Source organism: Peromyscus californicus, unplaced genomic scaffold (assembly GCF_007827085.1).
Source record: "Peromyscus californicus insignis strain IS unplaced genomic scaffold, ASM782708v3 Scaffold_14__1_contigs__length_90479793_seg_2, whole genome shotgun sequence".
Taxonomy (NCBI): domain Eukaryota; kingdom Metazoa; phylum Chordata; class Mammalia; order Rodentia; family Cricetidae; genus Peromyscus; species Peromyscus californicus.
The window spans coordinates 35,302,960-35,321,481 of record NW_026294436.1 but is presented as its reverse complement, the minus strand read 5'-3'; the positions used below and the strand labels follow the sequence as shown (position 1 = coordinate 35,321,481).

The 18,522-nt window shown below is 39.1% G+C and overlaps 1 protein-coding gene across 4 annotated transcripts in view; it reads left to right on the top strand.

Annotated features, from left to right (window-relative positions):
- Positions 1-18,522, top strand: part of Pla2g4a (phospholipase A2 group IVA) — a 272,464-nt gene that overhangs the window by 185,674 nt on the left and 68,268 nt on the right. For all 4 annotated transcript variants that reach the window (XM_052737131.1, XM_052737130.1, XM_052737132.1 and 1 more), the window contains 2 exons: positions 14,147-14,295; positions 15,373-15,486. In XM_052737131.1, the coding sequence (XP_052593091.1) occupies positions 14,147-14,295; positions 15,373-15,486 (263 nt within the window). The remainder of the gene's footprint in view (positions 1-14,146; positions 14,296-15,372; positions 15,487-18,522) is intronic.

Here is an 18,522-nt window from a genome sequence, read left to right as displayed (position 1 = left end):
TGGAGATAAATTTGTGTTCTGAATTTCTCTGTTGAGGAATCTTTGGATTCTTCTTCCTCAACTTGAGAGAAAGAAGGAGAATGGCATTTTCCTTGAGAAGCTTCTCCCGCAAACATGTTGCCTCCATACAGGCTTCTTCACACTGTCACCTTCATGCACTGGGTAAACTGGGCCTCTGGCTCACTTGCTGTGTTTCAAAAATTTGTGCATAGCCTAAATCTGGCCCACAGCTAAGATATTAAGGGATGCTGAGAAAATAAATCAAATTGATGAGCTGGTCTTCCTGAATAATGCTCCCTTTAATGCCTCATTGAGGAGAGAATTGGAAAAATAGTTTTATGTTCCCCCCACCCCCCACAGATTATAATGCCTTTGTTATTTCTGTCCACAACTTATTAGCATTTTTCTGAGGCACATCATACAGAAATCTTTATTAACAATTTTATACATTAATTATGGAGTTTTACATCTTATTCTTTGTTACTGGCATTGCTGTTTCCCATTTGTGGCTCTAAAGTGTGTATTTGGTAATTTGTTTCTCCAGGGTCATCCTTTAGGTTATGGCTGAATATGAGTTTTATAAGAGTTTACTAATGTCTTTGGAATGCTTTTGAGTCCACCCAAAAGTTTAAAGGGCTCTAAATCTAATGAAATTATTTCCCAGTGGTCATTTCATAGAAGATAATTTCAAGATGAGTCAAGTGTCCCATAACATGTTTATCTCACATGTCTTCAGTCTATGTGACAATGAAAAGAACGTGTTAGGAACGGAGAAGTACCAAGGCAAAAATGGAATGTTTTCCTCATCCATTTACATCCTATCTAAGTTGTCAAATGGCTTTATGAGTGCATTGAGATGCTTTCCTCTATACTGAAAAAATTAAGTTTTTTTTTTGTTTGTTTGTTTGTGTGTGTGTGAATGTAGGTCTTATGACTTCAGTTAATAATATCGTCATGCATTTCAACAAGATTGGCTGTGTGGAATTTCACCCGGTTTATGGAATTTCACCCCATTTATTCAATAGAAGTATATTATAATAGTGTATGTACATAGGTGGTAGGGAAGGGAAAAGTTCATTACCAGGCCCAGTAGGACACACTGCACATGCACTGCTTTGCAAATTCCAGCCACTATCTGCTCATTTACTTGCTAATCATCCTTGTCACAAACAGGAGCATCTTCATCTTTATGGTCCTGATTTTATTTTTATCTGTACTTTGAAATGCTAATGTTCTATCCAGTGAGAACAAAGCTTATTTTTCCACTCTCTCATAGCTGAGTTATACTCAGTCTTCTTTGCATGTGCTAAGTGCTGGAAAAGCTTACTCTGCCTCTCTATCTAAAAGGCTGTGATTAAAATATAAAGGAATTAAGTTAAAAATGAGTTTAAATGTCTCTTAAATTTCCAAAGAAAAATACTTACTTTTTTTTTTCTTGAGACAAGATTTTTCTGTGTAACAGCTCTGACTGTCCTGAAACTCACTCTGTAGATCAGGCTGGCCTCGAACTCACAGAGATCCTCCTGCCTCTGCCTCCAGAGTGCTGGGATTAAACATGTGTACCACCATGCCTGGTGAAAAGTACTTTCTTAAAGTTTCTGTGTCAAATAAAATGTTGCTCTAAAACTTTGAACATTTCTATGAAAATGTCTAGCATATTATTTTACTAGACCTTAATGTTTCAAAGTTTCTTCCTGAAGGTTAAAAACTTATTTTTTTAATTATGTAGGAACTGGAATGACTAATTATATATAACTGAGATGTAGTTGGAGTATCACTGAACATTACATCTCCATCCTTGGAAGTATTTTTTCTGTTTTTATACTTCCTTTGATATATCAAAATACGTTATATTTGTTTTGTTTTGGTCCAGATGGTCTAGATCTCTCTGTGGCTGAGGATGACCGTAAACATTGAACATCTCATTTTGTCTCTACCTCTCAATGGTTGGGATTACAGGCATGTATCATCACATCTGGCTTCAGTGAAATAAATTCCAGATATGATTCAGGTGCAAAATATCATAGCAGCAATGGAATTTTGACGTTAGAAAGGAAATATTAAGGAAACATAACCCAGGCTTATTCCAGCAGTTTTCTTCCATTTATGTCCTCAGCTGTCAATGCCAAGTATCTCCATGGAGTCAGTATTTGTCTGGTCTCTTAAAAAAAAAAAGAAGAGAAACTGTGGTGGTATTATGTCCCCCAAAATATTGTGCACCCTAATAAGCTTATCTGGGGTCAGAGACTGAACAGCCACTAGATACAAAGGCTAGAAAATGGTGGCACTCATACCTTTAATCCTAGCATTCCAGAGGCAGAAATCCCTCTGGATCTCTGTGAATTCAAGGCCACATTGGAAACAGCCAGGCATGGTGACACATACCTTTAATTTCAAGAAGTGAGCCTTTAATCCTAGGGAGTGATGGCAAAAGCAGAAAGATACATAAGGCATGAAGACCAGAAACTAGAAGCTTTTAGCTGGTTAAGGTTTTAGGCTTTGGAGCAGCAATTCAGCTGAGACCCATTCTGGATGAGGACTGAGAGGCTTCCAGTCTGAGGAAGCAGGATCAGCTGAGGAACTGGCGAGGTAAGGTGGCTGTGGCTTGTTCTGCTTCTCTGATCTTCCAGCATTCACCCCAATACCTGCCCCAGGTTTGTTTTTATTAATAAGACCTTCTAAGATTCCTGCTACAAGAAACACCATACCTGTGGTAGGTAACTGCACTGAGTATGGGTTTTACACTGAAGAGGAGGCTTTGCAGAGAGGTTGGAGCCAGGACTCTGGTGTATTACTCCAGTTCAAGTGCCCCCTAGGCTGTTTGTCACCTGTGTGAATTTGGGCAAACTACTCAGCCATTCTCATTGACATCAATCAGTAAACGAGGTGACAGTTACCTCTTCCTCCCAGGTTCCTTATGAAGATGAAATGAAGTGATGCCACAATAGGCACAGTGTTATTTGTGAAATACCAAAGAGGCCAAGCAAAGGTCTCAGGGCTTTATACTTCCTTTATTCATTTCCGTGGCTCTATGAAATATGGTGGGTTTTGTTGTTGCTGCTTGTTTTGGTCTTTTGAGACATGATCTCATGTAGCCAAGACTGGCCTTGAACTCACTATGTAGCTAAGGACAACTTTGCGTGTCTGATCTCCTGCCTTTCCCGAACGTTGAGATTACAGGCACATGCAACCATGGCTGGTTTGTGGAGTACTGGGGTTTAAGTGGGGATCGAAATCGGGCCTTTGTGCATGCTGGGCAAACACTGTTGACTGAGCAATACCTCCTGTCTTGCTTTTGTTTTAATTTTAGAAATTAATAATTTCTTTAAGGTGTTAATCTGCTGTGTTTGGGGCCAGAACTCAGGCCAGTCCACTCTGCTCAGTACTCTTTCAACAGGTTTGCCTTTGAGTAGTTTCTGTCTATCTGGGAACATGGGGTAGGTTTATGCAACTTGGTAGAAAGGCTTGGTGTAAGCTCCAGGGAAGACTGGTCAGTTTGACTGCAGCTTGCAATAGGTGGATAATGTAAGTGGACACTTGACTGTGGAATGGATATAGGAGCATTTTCTTTAGGAAAAGGGGTTCAGGAAAAGTTTTAAAAATGAAGTTGACCTAATATGTCTAAGTATTTAATTTAGGGAGATTAGCTTATTTTGTGATTTTTTTTTTTGCTAGTACATAAATATCAGGTAGAAAGTATTGTTTTATTCCAGTGCATTGGTTCTAAATTAATGAGTGAGTTTCCCTCTCAAGGCCTATAACACTGTGTTTAGAAACACTTTCACTAAAATTGGGGGCTCTATTTTAGGTGATTCCTCCTAGCATCCTGTAGGTAGAGGCAAGGAACAGCAGTCCAGGACATAGAATTATCCAGTCCGGGCATCAGTATGTCAAAGCTGAAGACCTCTGTTCTAATGAAAAGGCATCATTACTGCTTGCAAGAGAGTAGAATTCTTAGATATCTGAATCTATATAGTTACAACAAACAATATGAACAAATTAATAATTTTCTAACACTCTATAAGAACTTCTGGAGTGTTATTCTGTATATGTGTGTATGTGTGCATGTGTGTGTAGAGTAGAGACCAGAAGTCAATCTCAGGTGTTGTTTCTAAATGATCTTGTTTGACTCAGTAAATGTCTGTGAGTCTATCTTTTTCTCTGTAATGGGAGTAGATATGCCTAATCAGGAACTGGAAATGTTACTGTTTTCCTTGTCAGCAGTTAGTCTTAGTTAGGATTTCTATTGCTGTGAAGAGACACCAGGACCACAGCAACTCTTATAAAGGAAAACATTTAATTGGGGCTTGCTTAAAGTTCAGAGGTCTAGTCCATTATCTTCATGCAGAAAGCATGGTGGCATGCAGGCAGACATGGTGCTGGAGAAGTAGCTGAGAGTCCTATATCTTGGTCTGCAGGCAGCAGAAAGAGACTGTGTGCCACATTGGGGCATAGCTTGAGCATAGGAGACCTCAAAGCCTTTGTCCATAGTGACACACTTCTTTAAACAAGGCCACACATATTCCAATAAGGTCACACCTATTCCAACAAAGCCACACCTCCTAATAGTGCCACTGCCTATAAGTCAAGCATTCAAATACAGGATTCTGTGGGGGCCATTCCTATCCAAACCACCACACAGATGTATGTATACTAACCCTGTTGGGAACATGGATTTTAGTTGCCTGTTTCATCTATTAGGAAAGCCGAACAGTCAACTCCTTGTTTAGGAAAGTACCAACTAAATAAGAGAGTGTGAAGAGAACATCCCAGTCCTAATATTCCTGACTGTACCATCTTTGGACTCTTATCTTGAACATTCTTAGAACAACAACAGTGGCTCTGATAACTTTCAATTTATGAAACAATGGTGTGTTAGAACATAGTCCTGCTATGTTAGAACAAAGATTCCTGCCCTCAGTATGCACAGACAGATTGTTTGAAATGTGGGGGTTCTCAGAGTGTGCTCTGGTTCTACTGTTAATTTGCATAAGTAGCATTGCAATGTGTGTGGTACAGGAGAAGTTGCTGACCCCGGGATAACCTGGGCTTATCTTTGCAGGAAGCCAAGGTTAAAAACTATGCTTCAGAAATACAAGTATGCTTATTGAGAATGTCTTCTGCATTAGCCACTGCAGGATTATGTGATGTCCAAGGCAAAGTGGTGCTTGGTTACCTGGGGTAGTAGTATGAGTGGAATTACTACTAAAAAGCTAGATGGAAGGTTCATTTCTAAGGTATGAAAACTAAAACTTCGAAGATAGATTGAATGTAAAAACTCTGAGAGAAGGGAGATGAGTATTGAGAGCTGCTGGTAGCAAAAGACCATGGGAGTACACAGCAGGTGACAACTGGAGTTCAGAAGGTCAACCCTTCAGAACTAAGGGTCCTGTTAGAGAAAACCATTATGCAAGGTGTTATGGAATTACTGCCTTTTGAACGAATTGGCTGTTTCTTGTTATAAACTTCTTGTGCAATAACAGCTATAATTCTTCCCATTTACCGTGCATTTCCATGTTGTATCTACATATAATCTCACGATTGCATCTCAATCTTATAGGCACAACTTCCCCTACACATTTAGGGTAGTTGGATAACTTTCCCCAGCTGTGTTTATTTTTCATTAACATACATCTGGCCAGGGCTGTTCTCCAGACAAAAGTTTTTCAGCTAAGATACCTTTTTATCCAAGGACAAGTGCAGATAGACAAACATTAGCTCACCTCACCCACAGATAGAGAAAATAACCACTAGCAATTAAATCTTCAACTCCTTGTCTTCATCCCGGTTTATTTACACAAGACTTTTTAGAATTCCCTAATTGGTCTTAGCTTTTTTAGTTGACCCTACCAGAGAACTCCCCTTTAGTCACTCCCCCTTTTGGGTTGTAATTGGAAGCTGACAATTGTTGCTTTGCGTGTGGATCCTTATCACCTCTCTCTGTGACCCTGAAAACTTCAAGCCTTGAATTGCTTTGCCAAAGAATTACTGCTTGTGTATATATACAAGTTCCCCCATAGCACTTGGGGAATTGATTTAGAAGAAAGAAGATGAGAAAGAACTAAGTTTAGAAAAACGAGAGTACAGCGGAAGAAGGGACAGAGAGGAGCTAGGTATGAGAACAGAAAAGAGGCTGTGTAGATAGAATTTATTTAGAAGAATAAAGTGAATGGACTAAAGAACTCAGTGTGCTTAGATTCATTTGATATCCCTCAGATCAGTATTTTTAGCTGCTTGTAACTTTTGTTCCGGACTCTGGTAGAAATCTTGTCAGGGCAGGCACCTGGGGAAAAATCGTTAAATGAGTATCCTTTAATAACTCCAACAACTCCGAATGATGGTGCCATGTAGGTAGAGTTTTCCTGCCTGGCCCACAGTCAGGGCAAATCTCTCTCACCTGCCAGTCCCACAGCCGTCAGACCCGACCAAGTAAACACAGAGACTTGTATTGGTTTCAAACTGTATGGCCATGGCAGGCTTCTTGCTAACTGTTCTTTCAGCTTAAATTAATCCATTTTTATAAATCTATACCTTGCCACATAGCTCGTGGCTTACCGGCATCTTCACATGCTGTTTCTCATCTTGGCGGCTGGCAGTGTCTCTCTGACTCAGCCTTCCACTTCCCAGCTTTATTCTCCTCCTTGTCCCGCCTACACTTCCTGCCTAGCCAATGGCCAATCAGTGTTTTAATTATTGACTAATCAGCAACACATTTGACATACAGAACATCCCACAGCAGTGCCACATAGTCAAATAGGAAAATCAGGAACAATGACACATTTTACATCCAGTTTCTGTCTTGTGTTGTGTTTAGAGAAAGGAGGATGGAAAGGATGTGGGTTTGGTTTGTGCATATTGAGTGAAGGATTTCCAAGGCAGTAAGAACAGATTTAAGTCCTCATAATGGATATAGACTGAAGATGTGGCTGAGAGAGATAATAATGTTTTGTACAAGCCAGAGCCCTTCAAGGACAGTTAAAGAAAACCTAGAGTTGACAGCATGATTGAAAATGAAACAATCCCTTCAAAATTCCTTACTCAGCAGCCAGGTATATGTGAACCTGTAATAAAAAACTTCATACCTCTCATGTCTATATCACCTTTGCAGCCTTGGGAGAGAGAAGAAATGCACTTTGGCTGCTGCTTAAGCCCTAATCATTAAGTTTAAGACCTGAGATGAATTATACTATAGAATTCTATAGAGAATGAGGAGGCCTTATTATGTGTTTAAGAAAATAATTTTAAAGATTTATTTTATGTTTAATTGTGTGTGTGTGTGTGTGTGTGTGTGTGTGTGTGTGTGTGTGTGTGTGTATGATCATGTGAGTGCAGGTGTGTCGTGGAATAACATTTTAGTACACTGTGAAGATTTGTCATTTGGATTGGTCTAATAAAAAGCTGAACAGCCAATAGCTAGACAGGATTTTTGGGGCAGAGAGGATGCTGGAAAGAAGAAGGGCAGAGACATGGGAGTTACCAGTCAGAGATGGAGGAAGCAGGAAAGCAGCATGGGCAGTACAGAGTAAAGGTAATAAAGCTGTGAGGCAAAAAGTAAATTAATAGAAATAGGTTAACTTAAGTTGTAAGAGCTAGTTAGAAACAAGCCTAAGCTGTCGGCTGAGCTTTCTCAATTGATAATAAGTCTCTGTGTTGTGATTTGAGAGTTGGCAGGAGGGACAGTAAAATCCACCTCCACAGGTGCCTGAAGAAGGCTTCAGAGCCTTCCCAGCTGGATGTACAAGCTGTTGTTTTGTGTTTTGCCTGAAGTGCGTGCTTAGAACTGAGAACAGATCTTGGGTCCTCTGCAAGAGTAGTATGTGCTTTTAACTGCTGAACCATCACATTACTCCAGCCCCAAATTAAATTATTTTTAAAGACTGTTAATAACTGAGAAGTTCTTTGGAAATTATTCTATATGTGTCAGTATAAACAAATCTTCCAAATGTAGTGATAGGCCAGAAAAATGAGACCCAGTGTATATACTGTATGCTTGCTTTTGTTAAAATAAAGATGAAATTAGGCAAAAATATTCTGTGGTGGTAGAAAGCGTGGTAGAAGTCACTGTTGTGGAGCGAGAGGGGAGACTCCTGAATGGGTAAGGTAGTGGTCTGTATTTTAATTTCAGTGATGGTGTCACAGGTGGAAGTCAGGATTATGAAGATAAGCAATCTTGCCAGTTATAATCTGCTATCTTCTTATTCTTCAGATAAAAAGTTTAGATTAATAAATTAACTAAACTGTTTTTTTTTTTCTGAAACTCATGGCTAGATGGTGTTGCTGACCATACTGTCCTAGGGGCTATGGCAGCCACTCAGTTATCATAGAACACAAGTACTGAACAGACTGACAGTCTCCAAAACTGCTGGGGATTCCCATGTCTAATTGTCATTGCTACTAATCATAAAACTTTTAAAGAAATGGCTACATTTGGGAACATTCATAGGCATATCTTTACATAAATTCTTACTTAGTAGTTGGTCTTTCTGGTTTGGCATTAGTTGAAAAATATTTAATGTCACTTCATGACCTGATATTAATATACTCTTAATTATATCATAATTAATTAATGTAATATACGTAATAGAATTATATATAAAGTATAATATAATTATAATTAACTAATATAATATTAATAAATATTAAATTAATAAATATAAAATTAATAAATATAATTTAATTTTAAATAAATAATTTAAATATTTAAATATCAGTTCATAACCTCAAACAAATTGCCAGCCAGCATATCTACTTTACCTTATTCTTGGAGATGGTTTTCAGGTGGCTACTTGAGAACTTCTTGAATGCTTGGAGAGAAGCAGTAGCGATGAACTGAACTGTGCTTAACCCAATGTGGGCAGAATAATTCCTGTAGAGAAGGCCAAGACTTCTGTTACCCTCCTCATGCCAAATGTTTATGTGGGTGTTACTACTGCTATTGTTTGGCTTTTTCTAATCTATGTCTTAAGTCCTTGGCTTTGAAATGTGTGGTGTGTAGAAGAATCATCCGATTATATTATTAAAAAAGGAAGATTTCTAAGCCAATCTGAAGATTCTGGTGGGTGATTAAGAGGCCTGCCTTTTCCTTTTCTTTTTTTCCCTCTCTTCTTTTTCTTCCCCTCCTTCCACCCTCCTCCCGTTTCTCCCTTTGCTCCTGTGTGGTTCTGTGATGAACTTTAGGCTTTACACACTTAGACAAGGCCTCAGAACATTCCAGTCCAGTTTGCATTTTTTACCAACCACTGCAGATGATTCTGGGAAGGTAATTCAATGTTCTGAAACACGAGAAACACAGTTTTAACACCACTACTGCTTGTGGTAAAACTGACCTTGCAGTTTTGGGGACCTCTCTTTTTGAGATCTTTGTTTTTTTTTTTAATTTAATTTTTTTAATTTTTATTTTGCAATACAATTCAGTTCTACATATCAGCAACAGATTCCCCTGTTCTCCCCCCTCCCGCCCCCCCTCACCTTCCCCCCAGCCCACTCCCCTTGTTCTCAAATCAGAAAATTACTCATCAACTTTATTTCAAGCAAAGGGTTTAAATTGTTGTGGGGTAAAGTGGAAGTGAAAAGCAATAGATGCTTTTAAAAGTAGAATTGGGAGTTCAGGAGCTACCCTTGCTCCTGTCATGAATCACATAGTCTATGGCCTGGAGAAAGCTGAGTGACAGCCAGAGCTGTTATGACTTCAGGCAGGCGCTCCTTAAACTGCTGGCGTTTATGAGTAAGTTTCGGAGCCATGGAATTCTGAAGCTATTTCTGGTGCATGTAGCTTCATGTCATCTTTATGATAATAAAATGGTCTTTATCCTACACCCCCATCATTTTTGTATGTCAAGATGTAGATAAAAGGATGAGATGCAAGAGACTATCTGCCCACACTTATCTTTGCTTCATTACTTGTTTCACTGGAAATAATTTAGGTGAGCACTGATTACTGATTAGTGGTTCAACATCAATTAATGACCCTGTGGGTATTAATTTACAAAATCATGAAATAGGTGTGTGGCATGGGGGCGGTGTTTCTTTTCTTCCTTTTATTTTTTTTAAATACATTTCTAGGAAATTCTCTAAAGCATTGAGCTATGTTTTTGCTGTCAAAATGGACTGATTTTTCTTTTCACAGATTCCAAGTGTACCACTATCCCATTCATTACTATAGATTATATGGGGTGGACTTGAACTTTAAAACTCATTCCTTCCAATTTGCTTTCATCCCGGAGTCTCTCCCAGGGATACGGTGTCTCTTGGCTTACATGGTTAGCAGAGATGCAGACTACAACATCAGACTTTGGAGCTGCTAGTCGTTTTCCATGTGGCAGCCTCTCTCATCTGCCCATCAACCTTTAATGTTTTAACTTGGAAGTCTTTGGCTGGGGAAGCCACAGGAGAAACTAGAAAATGTGTCACTCTTGATGAACACTATTAAGCTATTCACTTGGACGTTATTTAAAAATAAAATAAATACTGGCAAGACAGAGAGGTCCCATCGAACTAGATTCTAAGGTTTCAAAATGTCTTTTGATAGTTTGACATACAAAGGCGGTACTAGTATCTTTTAATATCATTTTTTCCTTTTATTTTGTCTAAGTTAAGATAATTTAAGCCAAGGCAAGCACTGAGAGTTTAAACTCACTGAAAACAGTCATGTCATTAATTGACACTTTCTATTTCCATTCGCTGCTACTTCCTTTTCCTATCTGGTTTCTTCTGGGCGACTTTACTTTCTGCTCCCCATTCCCCGTCTGCTCTGGGGCCTCCTTCTTCTTTCTCTGAGACTCAGATGAAGGGCTGGAGGTATGACCCAATGGTTAAGAGCACTTGTTGCTCTTGCAGAGAACCTGGGTTTGATTCCTAACACCCACATGGTAGCGTATAACCATCCTTCACTCCAGTTTTGAGGGATCTGATGGCCTCTTCTGACCTTCATGGATACCAGGCATACAGGCAGTGGACATACATACATGTAGGCAAAATGTTCATAGATATAAAATAAAATAAAAACATCTTTGAAAAAAGACTCAAATATCAAGCCTCAATAGCAATTTCCCCACCTACAATTTGACCTGATTTTTGCATAACCACCCGGGTGAGTGAGTTGGGAGTCACCAGTGTGGTGTATCTGCTTGTCTCCCATTTACTTTGGTGTTAAAATTAGGCTACTTGTTTTTGACTCACTTTCATAACTCAAATCGACAGTTTAGGGCTTGGCTCTTTATCAAAGCGAAAAGCTTTTTGACAGGCAATTCCTAGCATACAGTGGGAGCTTGAAAGTGTATTGAACAAACGAATGAATGGATGTTTACCATCCCTATGCCTTCCCTTCCCATACAGCTTTTATATTCTAGGGTAGGAATGCCAGTGGGTTTACTTTACTTTATCCCCTTAATATTCTGGGAAATATATTTGAGAACCCACACACACACGCCAAATGGCCCTGTGAAAAAGGACTGACCCAAGGGGGTGATAAATAGCTATGTACCTTTTTACATTTTATTTTCTGTGTCATATGAATACTTTCTTTGAAGTTGCATATTTACTTACACTCCACAGAGGAAAGCTTGTTTCTCTTTATGATCTTTGCATGTCATGGCTGTCCTAAATACGTTCAGTTGCTTCTGGTTTGGCATCCTAAACTCTGGAGAACTGTGTAGAGGAAAAGGAGCAGGTTGAGGGGGCGGGACCACCCTGTGCATTTCTCTCATTACATTTCATGGCTGCCTTGCTGTTTCTTCACTTCTCTTCCCTGGTCTAGGGAAGTGCTGCCTTAGAAAAGGTAAGAAATGCCTGTTGTCCAAAGTGGGATTTTATCTGCGTCATCCGAGGCTGCCCTGTGTCATGTCAGCTAGACTGAATTAAAGATGAAGAGCCCTAGACCACACTTTACCCGCTCATTGCTGTTTTGGGGGTCGTGGCTGAATTTTTATAAAAGTCCTGGACATTTATATTGCACCCTTGTCTTGAGATTTTCTGTTCTTGCCCAATGTCACATGAGCTCTGAGGTAGAAAATTAAATATAAAACAATTCCATAGGCCATTGCATTTGTGGATCTTTCTACAGTCAGGACAAAATACAGTACATGTCTAAAAAAAAGTCTAATGACTAATGGAACAAACTATGATTAGTATTTAAAAGAGTAAGTGAAGAACTTTGGTTACATTATTTGACGAGGCAGTTATGGGAAAGAAGATATACATGGATCATTTTATTTATTTTTAACTCTGGAATAGTAATAGCCTTTATATATGAGCTCTAGATGCTGACTTAAATGCTTCCTGGCTTTTGCCCCTTTGGTCTTCCTCAGAACTCTTGCTCCTGCCTTCTAGTGTGTGGCTATCTACTTACCACACTGGCCTGACGTTGATGGGGTGCAGGCAAGAAGCTTGTCTTACTGGATCTGCTCTTCTATAAGACTGCCAACTCTACCACTCTTTCTTTTCATTATGCCTTTTTCTTAATTTTCTTTGATCACCTTTTGCTTAAAATCTTCCTGCTCAGGAGTCAGGTTGGCCCTCTTCTTGCAGTCTAGAGAGAGAGAGAGAGCAGTGTGACACATACCACTGTCTATCAGGTGTGCTGTCAGTGAGCACCACACAGTTATTCATGAGAGTCTTGGCACAGACCAACTCATTATTAGATGCATTGTAAACAATGTCAGTGATCTTCATTTTGTGAGTATAACACAAAGGTGTTATAGGTGAAGTCTGTGAGAACCTGTTGCAGGGCATGGACCTTATTCCTTCTTCAAACTTGGGCTAAGTACTAGGAGTCAGTTGGCACTGGTATCAGGATAGCCCAGCTTATATTTCCTTTTTCCCTGCTAAGGCTCTCTCTTGATCCCAGTCTTTCAGTTCTTGTACCAGTTGCCCTGGTAATGCCCATTGCTTGGTGTTATTTTCTTGTCTCTCTTTGTCCGGCTCTTCTTTCCATGGAAATCTGTGTTTTATGATCTCTCTCTCTTATTTCATAGGTCCTTAAGGCCTTGACTGATGTAATTAGATGACCCAAGTTCAAGATCTCCCACTGATGATTAGCAGTAGGACAGGATAGATTGTGTGGCATTGAGCGGCATTTCTCGGCTCCTGTTCGTTTCATGATCTGTACTAAAATATAGTGCTCACTGTACTGTAATGTGAGATTTAAATGAAACACCTGTGCACTGAAAGCAACTATCAAAACTGTCAAGGACTACTGGCATTTGTGGTTATCAGTTGCAGTGGCCTTGTGGGGAAGGATGTGTTAAAGAAAAGTGGCAGACCTTATGTTTCACTATGGCAGGATTTTCCTGCCAGATCCTGAAAGTATAAAAGGAAGATATGGTCTTTGTCCTCACGTTATTTATGGTCTCATAGGATAAGACAGATGGATCATTTCATACATACAATAAAAGTACAAACCATGCTGTAAGATTATCAAAGTAGTTAGTGGACTCATGGAAGAGCGAACCATACTCTTGAGTCGCTTAGCCAAGTATAAATGTAGTGGGAATAGTGTAAAATAGCTCCTTTCCACGCAGCTGTTTCTTTGTATTTAAAGGGACACACATGGGCAGGACTCAAGTGGACTTGTATGTGACACAGGAAAGGCTTTCATTTTTGAAGACCTCTCACTGTAATTTGAGCAAATACTGCCATAATGAATACAGGCTGATTGCCCGTAGGAAGGCTGCCTCTTAGAGCTGCCCCAGGTCACCTGTCAGCAGCAGTTGTCTTCTCACATTGACCTTTGTCACATTGTTTGGTAAGCAAAAGAACGAGGTGACTCTTCTAATGGAGACAGCTATCATGATCTTGAGTCGGTGATCTTGTTACCATCATGGTCCTGTGTTGAGGGTCATGCTGTAGAGTTAGGTGAGTGAGGTTCCTGTCACTGTGGGGTAGCTGGATCAAGTGAGATGCTGGCCCTTAAGATGCATGAATTTCTGAGTAGATTGCTTTATAAATGATTCCTTCTTGTTGATCTGTAGTGGAAGGAAGGGGCAGACTATGTGAAATGTGTATAACCTGTGATGTTCTGTTGTATATAATCACATTTTGGTTTATAGTAATGCAGACTTACTGGAAATAATCTAACAACTTATAAAACAAAAAGCTGGGGACCATGAATTACATTTTCCTCCTCTTCTCTTCCATTTACTGCCCATAGTTGACACTCCAGATCCTTATGTGGAACTCTTCATCTCTACAACCCCTGACAGCAGGAAGAGAACAAGACACTTCAATAATGACATAAACCCCGTGTGGAATGAAAGCTTTGAGTTCATTTTGGATCCTAATCAGGAGAACGTTTTGGAGGTAAGTGAGTCATCTGGGGGCTGTGGATGGTGCTCATTCCTGTGGAGAGAGATGGCTTGGCTCTTCCGCTCTGCTTTCATTCCTCTCAATTGGTTGTGGGTGTCTGTGAGCTGGGTGCCATGCTCACTGAGCCTCTAGATTGTACACGTGAAGTTATGCGAGTGTCCGTGGGGAGTTTCAGGATGCTCGTGCACTTTGGAGAACATGTATGTTCTGTTCTGAAGATGAGATTTTTTAAAAAAAAAAAACCAGAATATAAATATTATCACTTGCTTTTAAGATATACTTACATGGAATTTTTTCTTTAAAGCAGTTGTATTGGTTTTCTGTATTAATTTCTTTTCCATATTTCAAATCATAGAGAGAATAACATCCCATTTTTGTAAGTAATGGTCAATTAGAAATATGTAAAATTTATTGATTTAGATAGAAATGTCATATTGAGAAGGGAAAAAAATGAAAATATTGTTATGTGTTAAATATTGAGACCTCTAGGGGATGTGTGTAGAGTTCAGTTGTCTAGAATGGACTGTAATTAAAAACAAAACAAAAACATAAGGACCTTAAGGGACTGTGAAATATTAAATACTTTAGATGTTTTAAATTAAATTTTTTGAGATAGGCTCTTGCTTCCATGTCTGGCTGGCATGGAACCTGCTGTGTAGACCAGACTGGTCTCCAACTCTAGATATCGGCTTGCCCTGTCCCTTGAGTGCTGGTGTTAAAGATTTTGTGTAACCCCACCTGGCCTAGAACATTATTTTTTTTAATGTGATAAACAATTTTTTAGTATTTTGTTTTTTTGATTTTATGTGTAGAGTTTTTGTCTGTCTGTATGTCTGTACACTATGTGTGTAAAATGCCCCATGGAAGTGAGACCAGGGCATTAAATTCCCTAGAAGTGAAGTTACAGATAGTTGTGACCCACTGTGTGGGTGCTGGGAATTGAACTTAGGCCCTTTTGGAAGAACAGCTAATACTCTCAACTGCTGTAGTTCTACCCCCCCCCCCCCCCGCCATGATAGACCTTTTAGATAAGATTCCTGGAAACTACTCACTCTCTCTTTTGCTTTATAGATCACATTGATGGATGCCAATTACATCATGGATGAAACCTTAGGCACAGCTACATTTCCTGTATCTTCTATGAAGGTGGGAGAGAAGAAAGAAGTCCCTTTTGTTTTCAATCAAGTAAGTACCAAAAGAAGCACTTTCTACTCTATGTTCCATATCCGTTGATTTATTTTAGGAAGTTGGGCCTAATGCTTGGAAACCTCTATTTCCTTATAGGATGCTTCAGCTTTCACTTTGTCTGTTCATTTCCTTCCCGTTCTTACCTTGTGCTTTCTTGCTGTCATTCTTTGTGGTGCTGAGGTAGGGACCCAGGACCTTACACAAGTTAAGCAAACACTTTACCATTGAGCTGTGTCCAGAGACCCCTATGCTAAACTCTTATCGTTAAATATATAAACCTTGATGGAGGTGATAGCTACTATAAGGCATTAAATTAAGCCATAGCTCTGGACTCCACAGGGGGGCCTACCAATACAAAGCATTTGGGATAGTAAGACATTGCAAAATTCAACCTATTCCAACATTGTGTGCTACTTTGTTGGAACATGTATTTACTATTGCTATTATAAACACACACACACATAATATTGAATATACTGCTATAGATTAAGCATCTCTGAGGAAATGCTTTGTCTCAAGTAACTATGACCACATCAGAACAAAGGTCAGAGGAATGGTGTTGGGTTACTCTTCTTACCTTTATACTTCTCGGCCTGTCACAATTTGGTAGTTATTTATGAATTTAAAAAAGCCTTGGAAAAAATGATTTATGCAGAGCAAACTCATTGTATCTTAATGTATGATAAATGCATAAGAAACAAATTAGAGAATTTGTGATGAGACATGTCATTGATTGGTGGGCCAGTTAAAACATTTTATCATGTCCAAGGAAACACCATTTTCACTCATCCTTAGAATGACTTCAGGTTCCTGTACTTACCCAAACCTCTCTCCCTTAACTCTCAGCTCCTCCATGTTTCCTATCCTATCATAAGCTCAGATGGCCTCTTCCTATTTGATCCCCCTGGAGACTCTGTGGTGTTTCTGGGTACTAATTTATTTATACCATCCAATTTATCAAATTCCAATGGTAATAAAATTATATAGGCTAAGAGAAGTGAAACACTAATTATATTGTCTGCAGAGTCTATACATAACTTATGTGCACACCATGGGTGTGCACTTACTTAGAAGTTAAGTTAAGATCACAGATTTCTTGAGTAGTTCACATGATCTGATCACCCAGAGAATTTGAGAAACTACCATCTGTGCATTCCCCACAGGTCCTTTCCCTGATCACTCATTAATTTTATAAACATTTATCAAAAATCTACAATGTGTTACAAATCACAAATCTAAATTGTGTTTGTACAAGGCATATAAGGAATAATGTACAGGAAGCTTTTCCCTCAATTATCTTCCTCTGAGGTAGAGGTGATATTGGAGCTGTGATGGGAAATAGCAGGAGGTAGATGTGTGTGTGTGTGTGTGTGTGTGTGTGTGTGTGTGTGTGTGTGTGTATGTATAATAAATCACTATGCATGGAGATAAATATCAGTGAGGTATGTATGGAGTTTAATGAGAGGGCAGAATAAAGGAAGTTTGTTTTGTGAGAAGAGGCCCCAGGTCATTTGAACAGTTTGAATAGTGAACATAGTGGTTAACACTTCGACATTTGAAAGAGGTCCATTTGGCCTTTGAATTCCTTATTATCTTTTTCAGGAAATTTAGTAGTTCCTTTGTGACTCATCTTATTCATCTATAAAAGTAGAGATAATATCTTACAAGGGATTTATAATGATAACTATATATACATTAAAACATAATGAATATCATATAAATTTAATTATAACTTGTTACACTTTATTGCATAAAATATAAACTATACATCATTTAGATAGTTTAAATATTAATTATATTGTGCATTCTAGATTATGTATGCAATGATAATTAAGGCATATAAGTAGTAAACATGCTATATGCACGCATACATACCACGCTTACAGCAGAAGCTGGTACATATTAACCACTATGTATGAATGTGTTTTGTTTTTGTTACTGGTATCGCTTGAGAAGAGAATATTGTTTTAGGGGGCAGAGAAATAGTTTGGAGCATTCTAGACAGAAGCAATTGCAAAAGTGTAGTCTTGAAAGAAGGGAGCAAGATGGGGCAAGTTAAAGGCTTGCCAGGTACACAGTGTGAGTAGTGGGGCAAAGAGCACAGAGGTGGTCAAAAACATCTAAAGGTCCTGCCTGGGATTTTAATAAAGGTCTGTTGAGAGCTTTGTAAGCACAGACTAGCCTTTCCAAAACAGGTCTTTTATTTTCAATACCTAATCAAAAACTGATTATGAAAGAAGACATTACAGAGAAAAAAAATATATTCCCTCTCCTTCTGTCATTTCCTATGGCTAAGTTGTATAACCCCTGAGCTCTGAAGAGGCTTTCTACATTCCTGAATTCAAAGTAGGTTATGTAATTGCTTTTCTTAGTGTGTCTGGGAAAATAGTTAGCCAAAGAGCTTTTCTTCATTACTTTTCTCTCTGGAGTCTCTTGCAGTTTGTATTTGAAGTCAGTCCTTTGAGTTGATGAGCTGGGATGGTCACTGGGAGAAGGGGAATTGCTGATTGAGTGAAGAGTCTGGGACTCTTTCTTGGATCATGTGGGAGTGTCCTATGGGAGTCTTGCCTTCCTCTTCATTTCCGGAGATAGGATCTGCCCTAGGTGGGTGGTTTTCTGTCTGTAATGCTTACAGACATGTAAGAGAGAATGAGCCACCAGGGAATGCTGGGAGAGTGCAGACTTACATAAACCTTGAAGATGGTTGTGGCAATATGATATAATAAGAACACTTGGCCTTGGTGAAAAAGTACAAAAATTACAAGCCAAAACATTACTAGTCAAAGTTCCCTCAAACTTTTGGCATCTGCAAGTTAATTTGACTCAAAAGAGTGATGTCTATGACCAGGAGACAGCTGGAGAATCAACACAGACCTCCAACTGGACATGAGCTGACTCCCAGGGACAGTTCTGGCCATTTGCGGATTTGGAACCTGGAATCTTGTCTGGACACTGTTCTCCTTCCACATGTCTGAATTATCATTTGCTTTCTCTGAGTCTCATTTTCATCCTTCAAATGAGGGCTTAGAATGC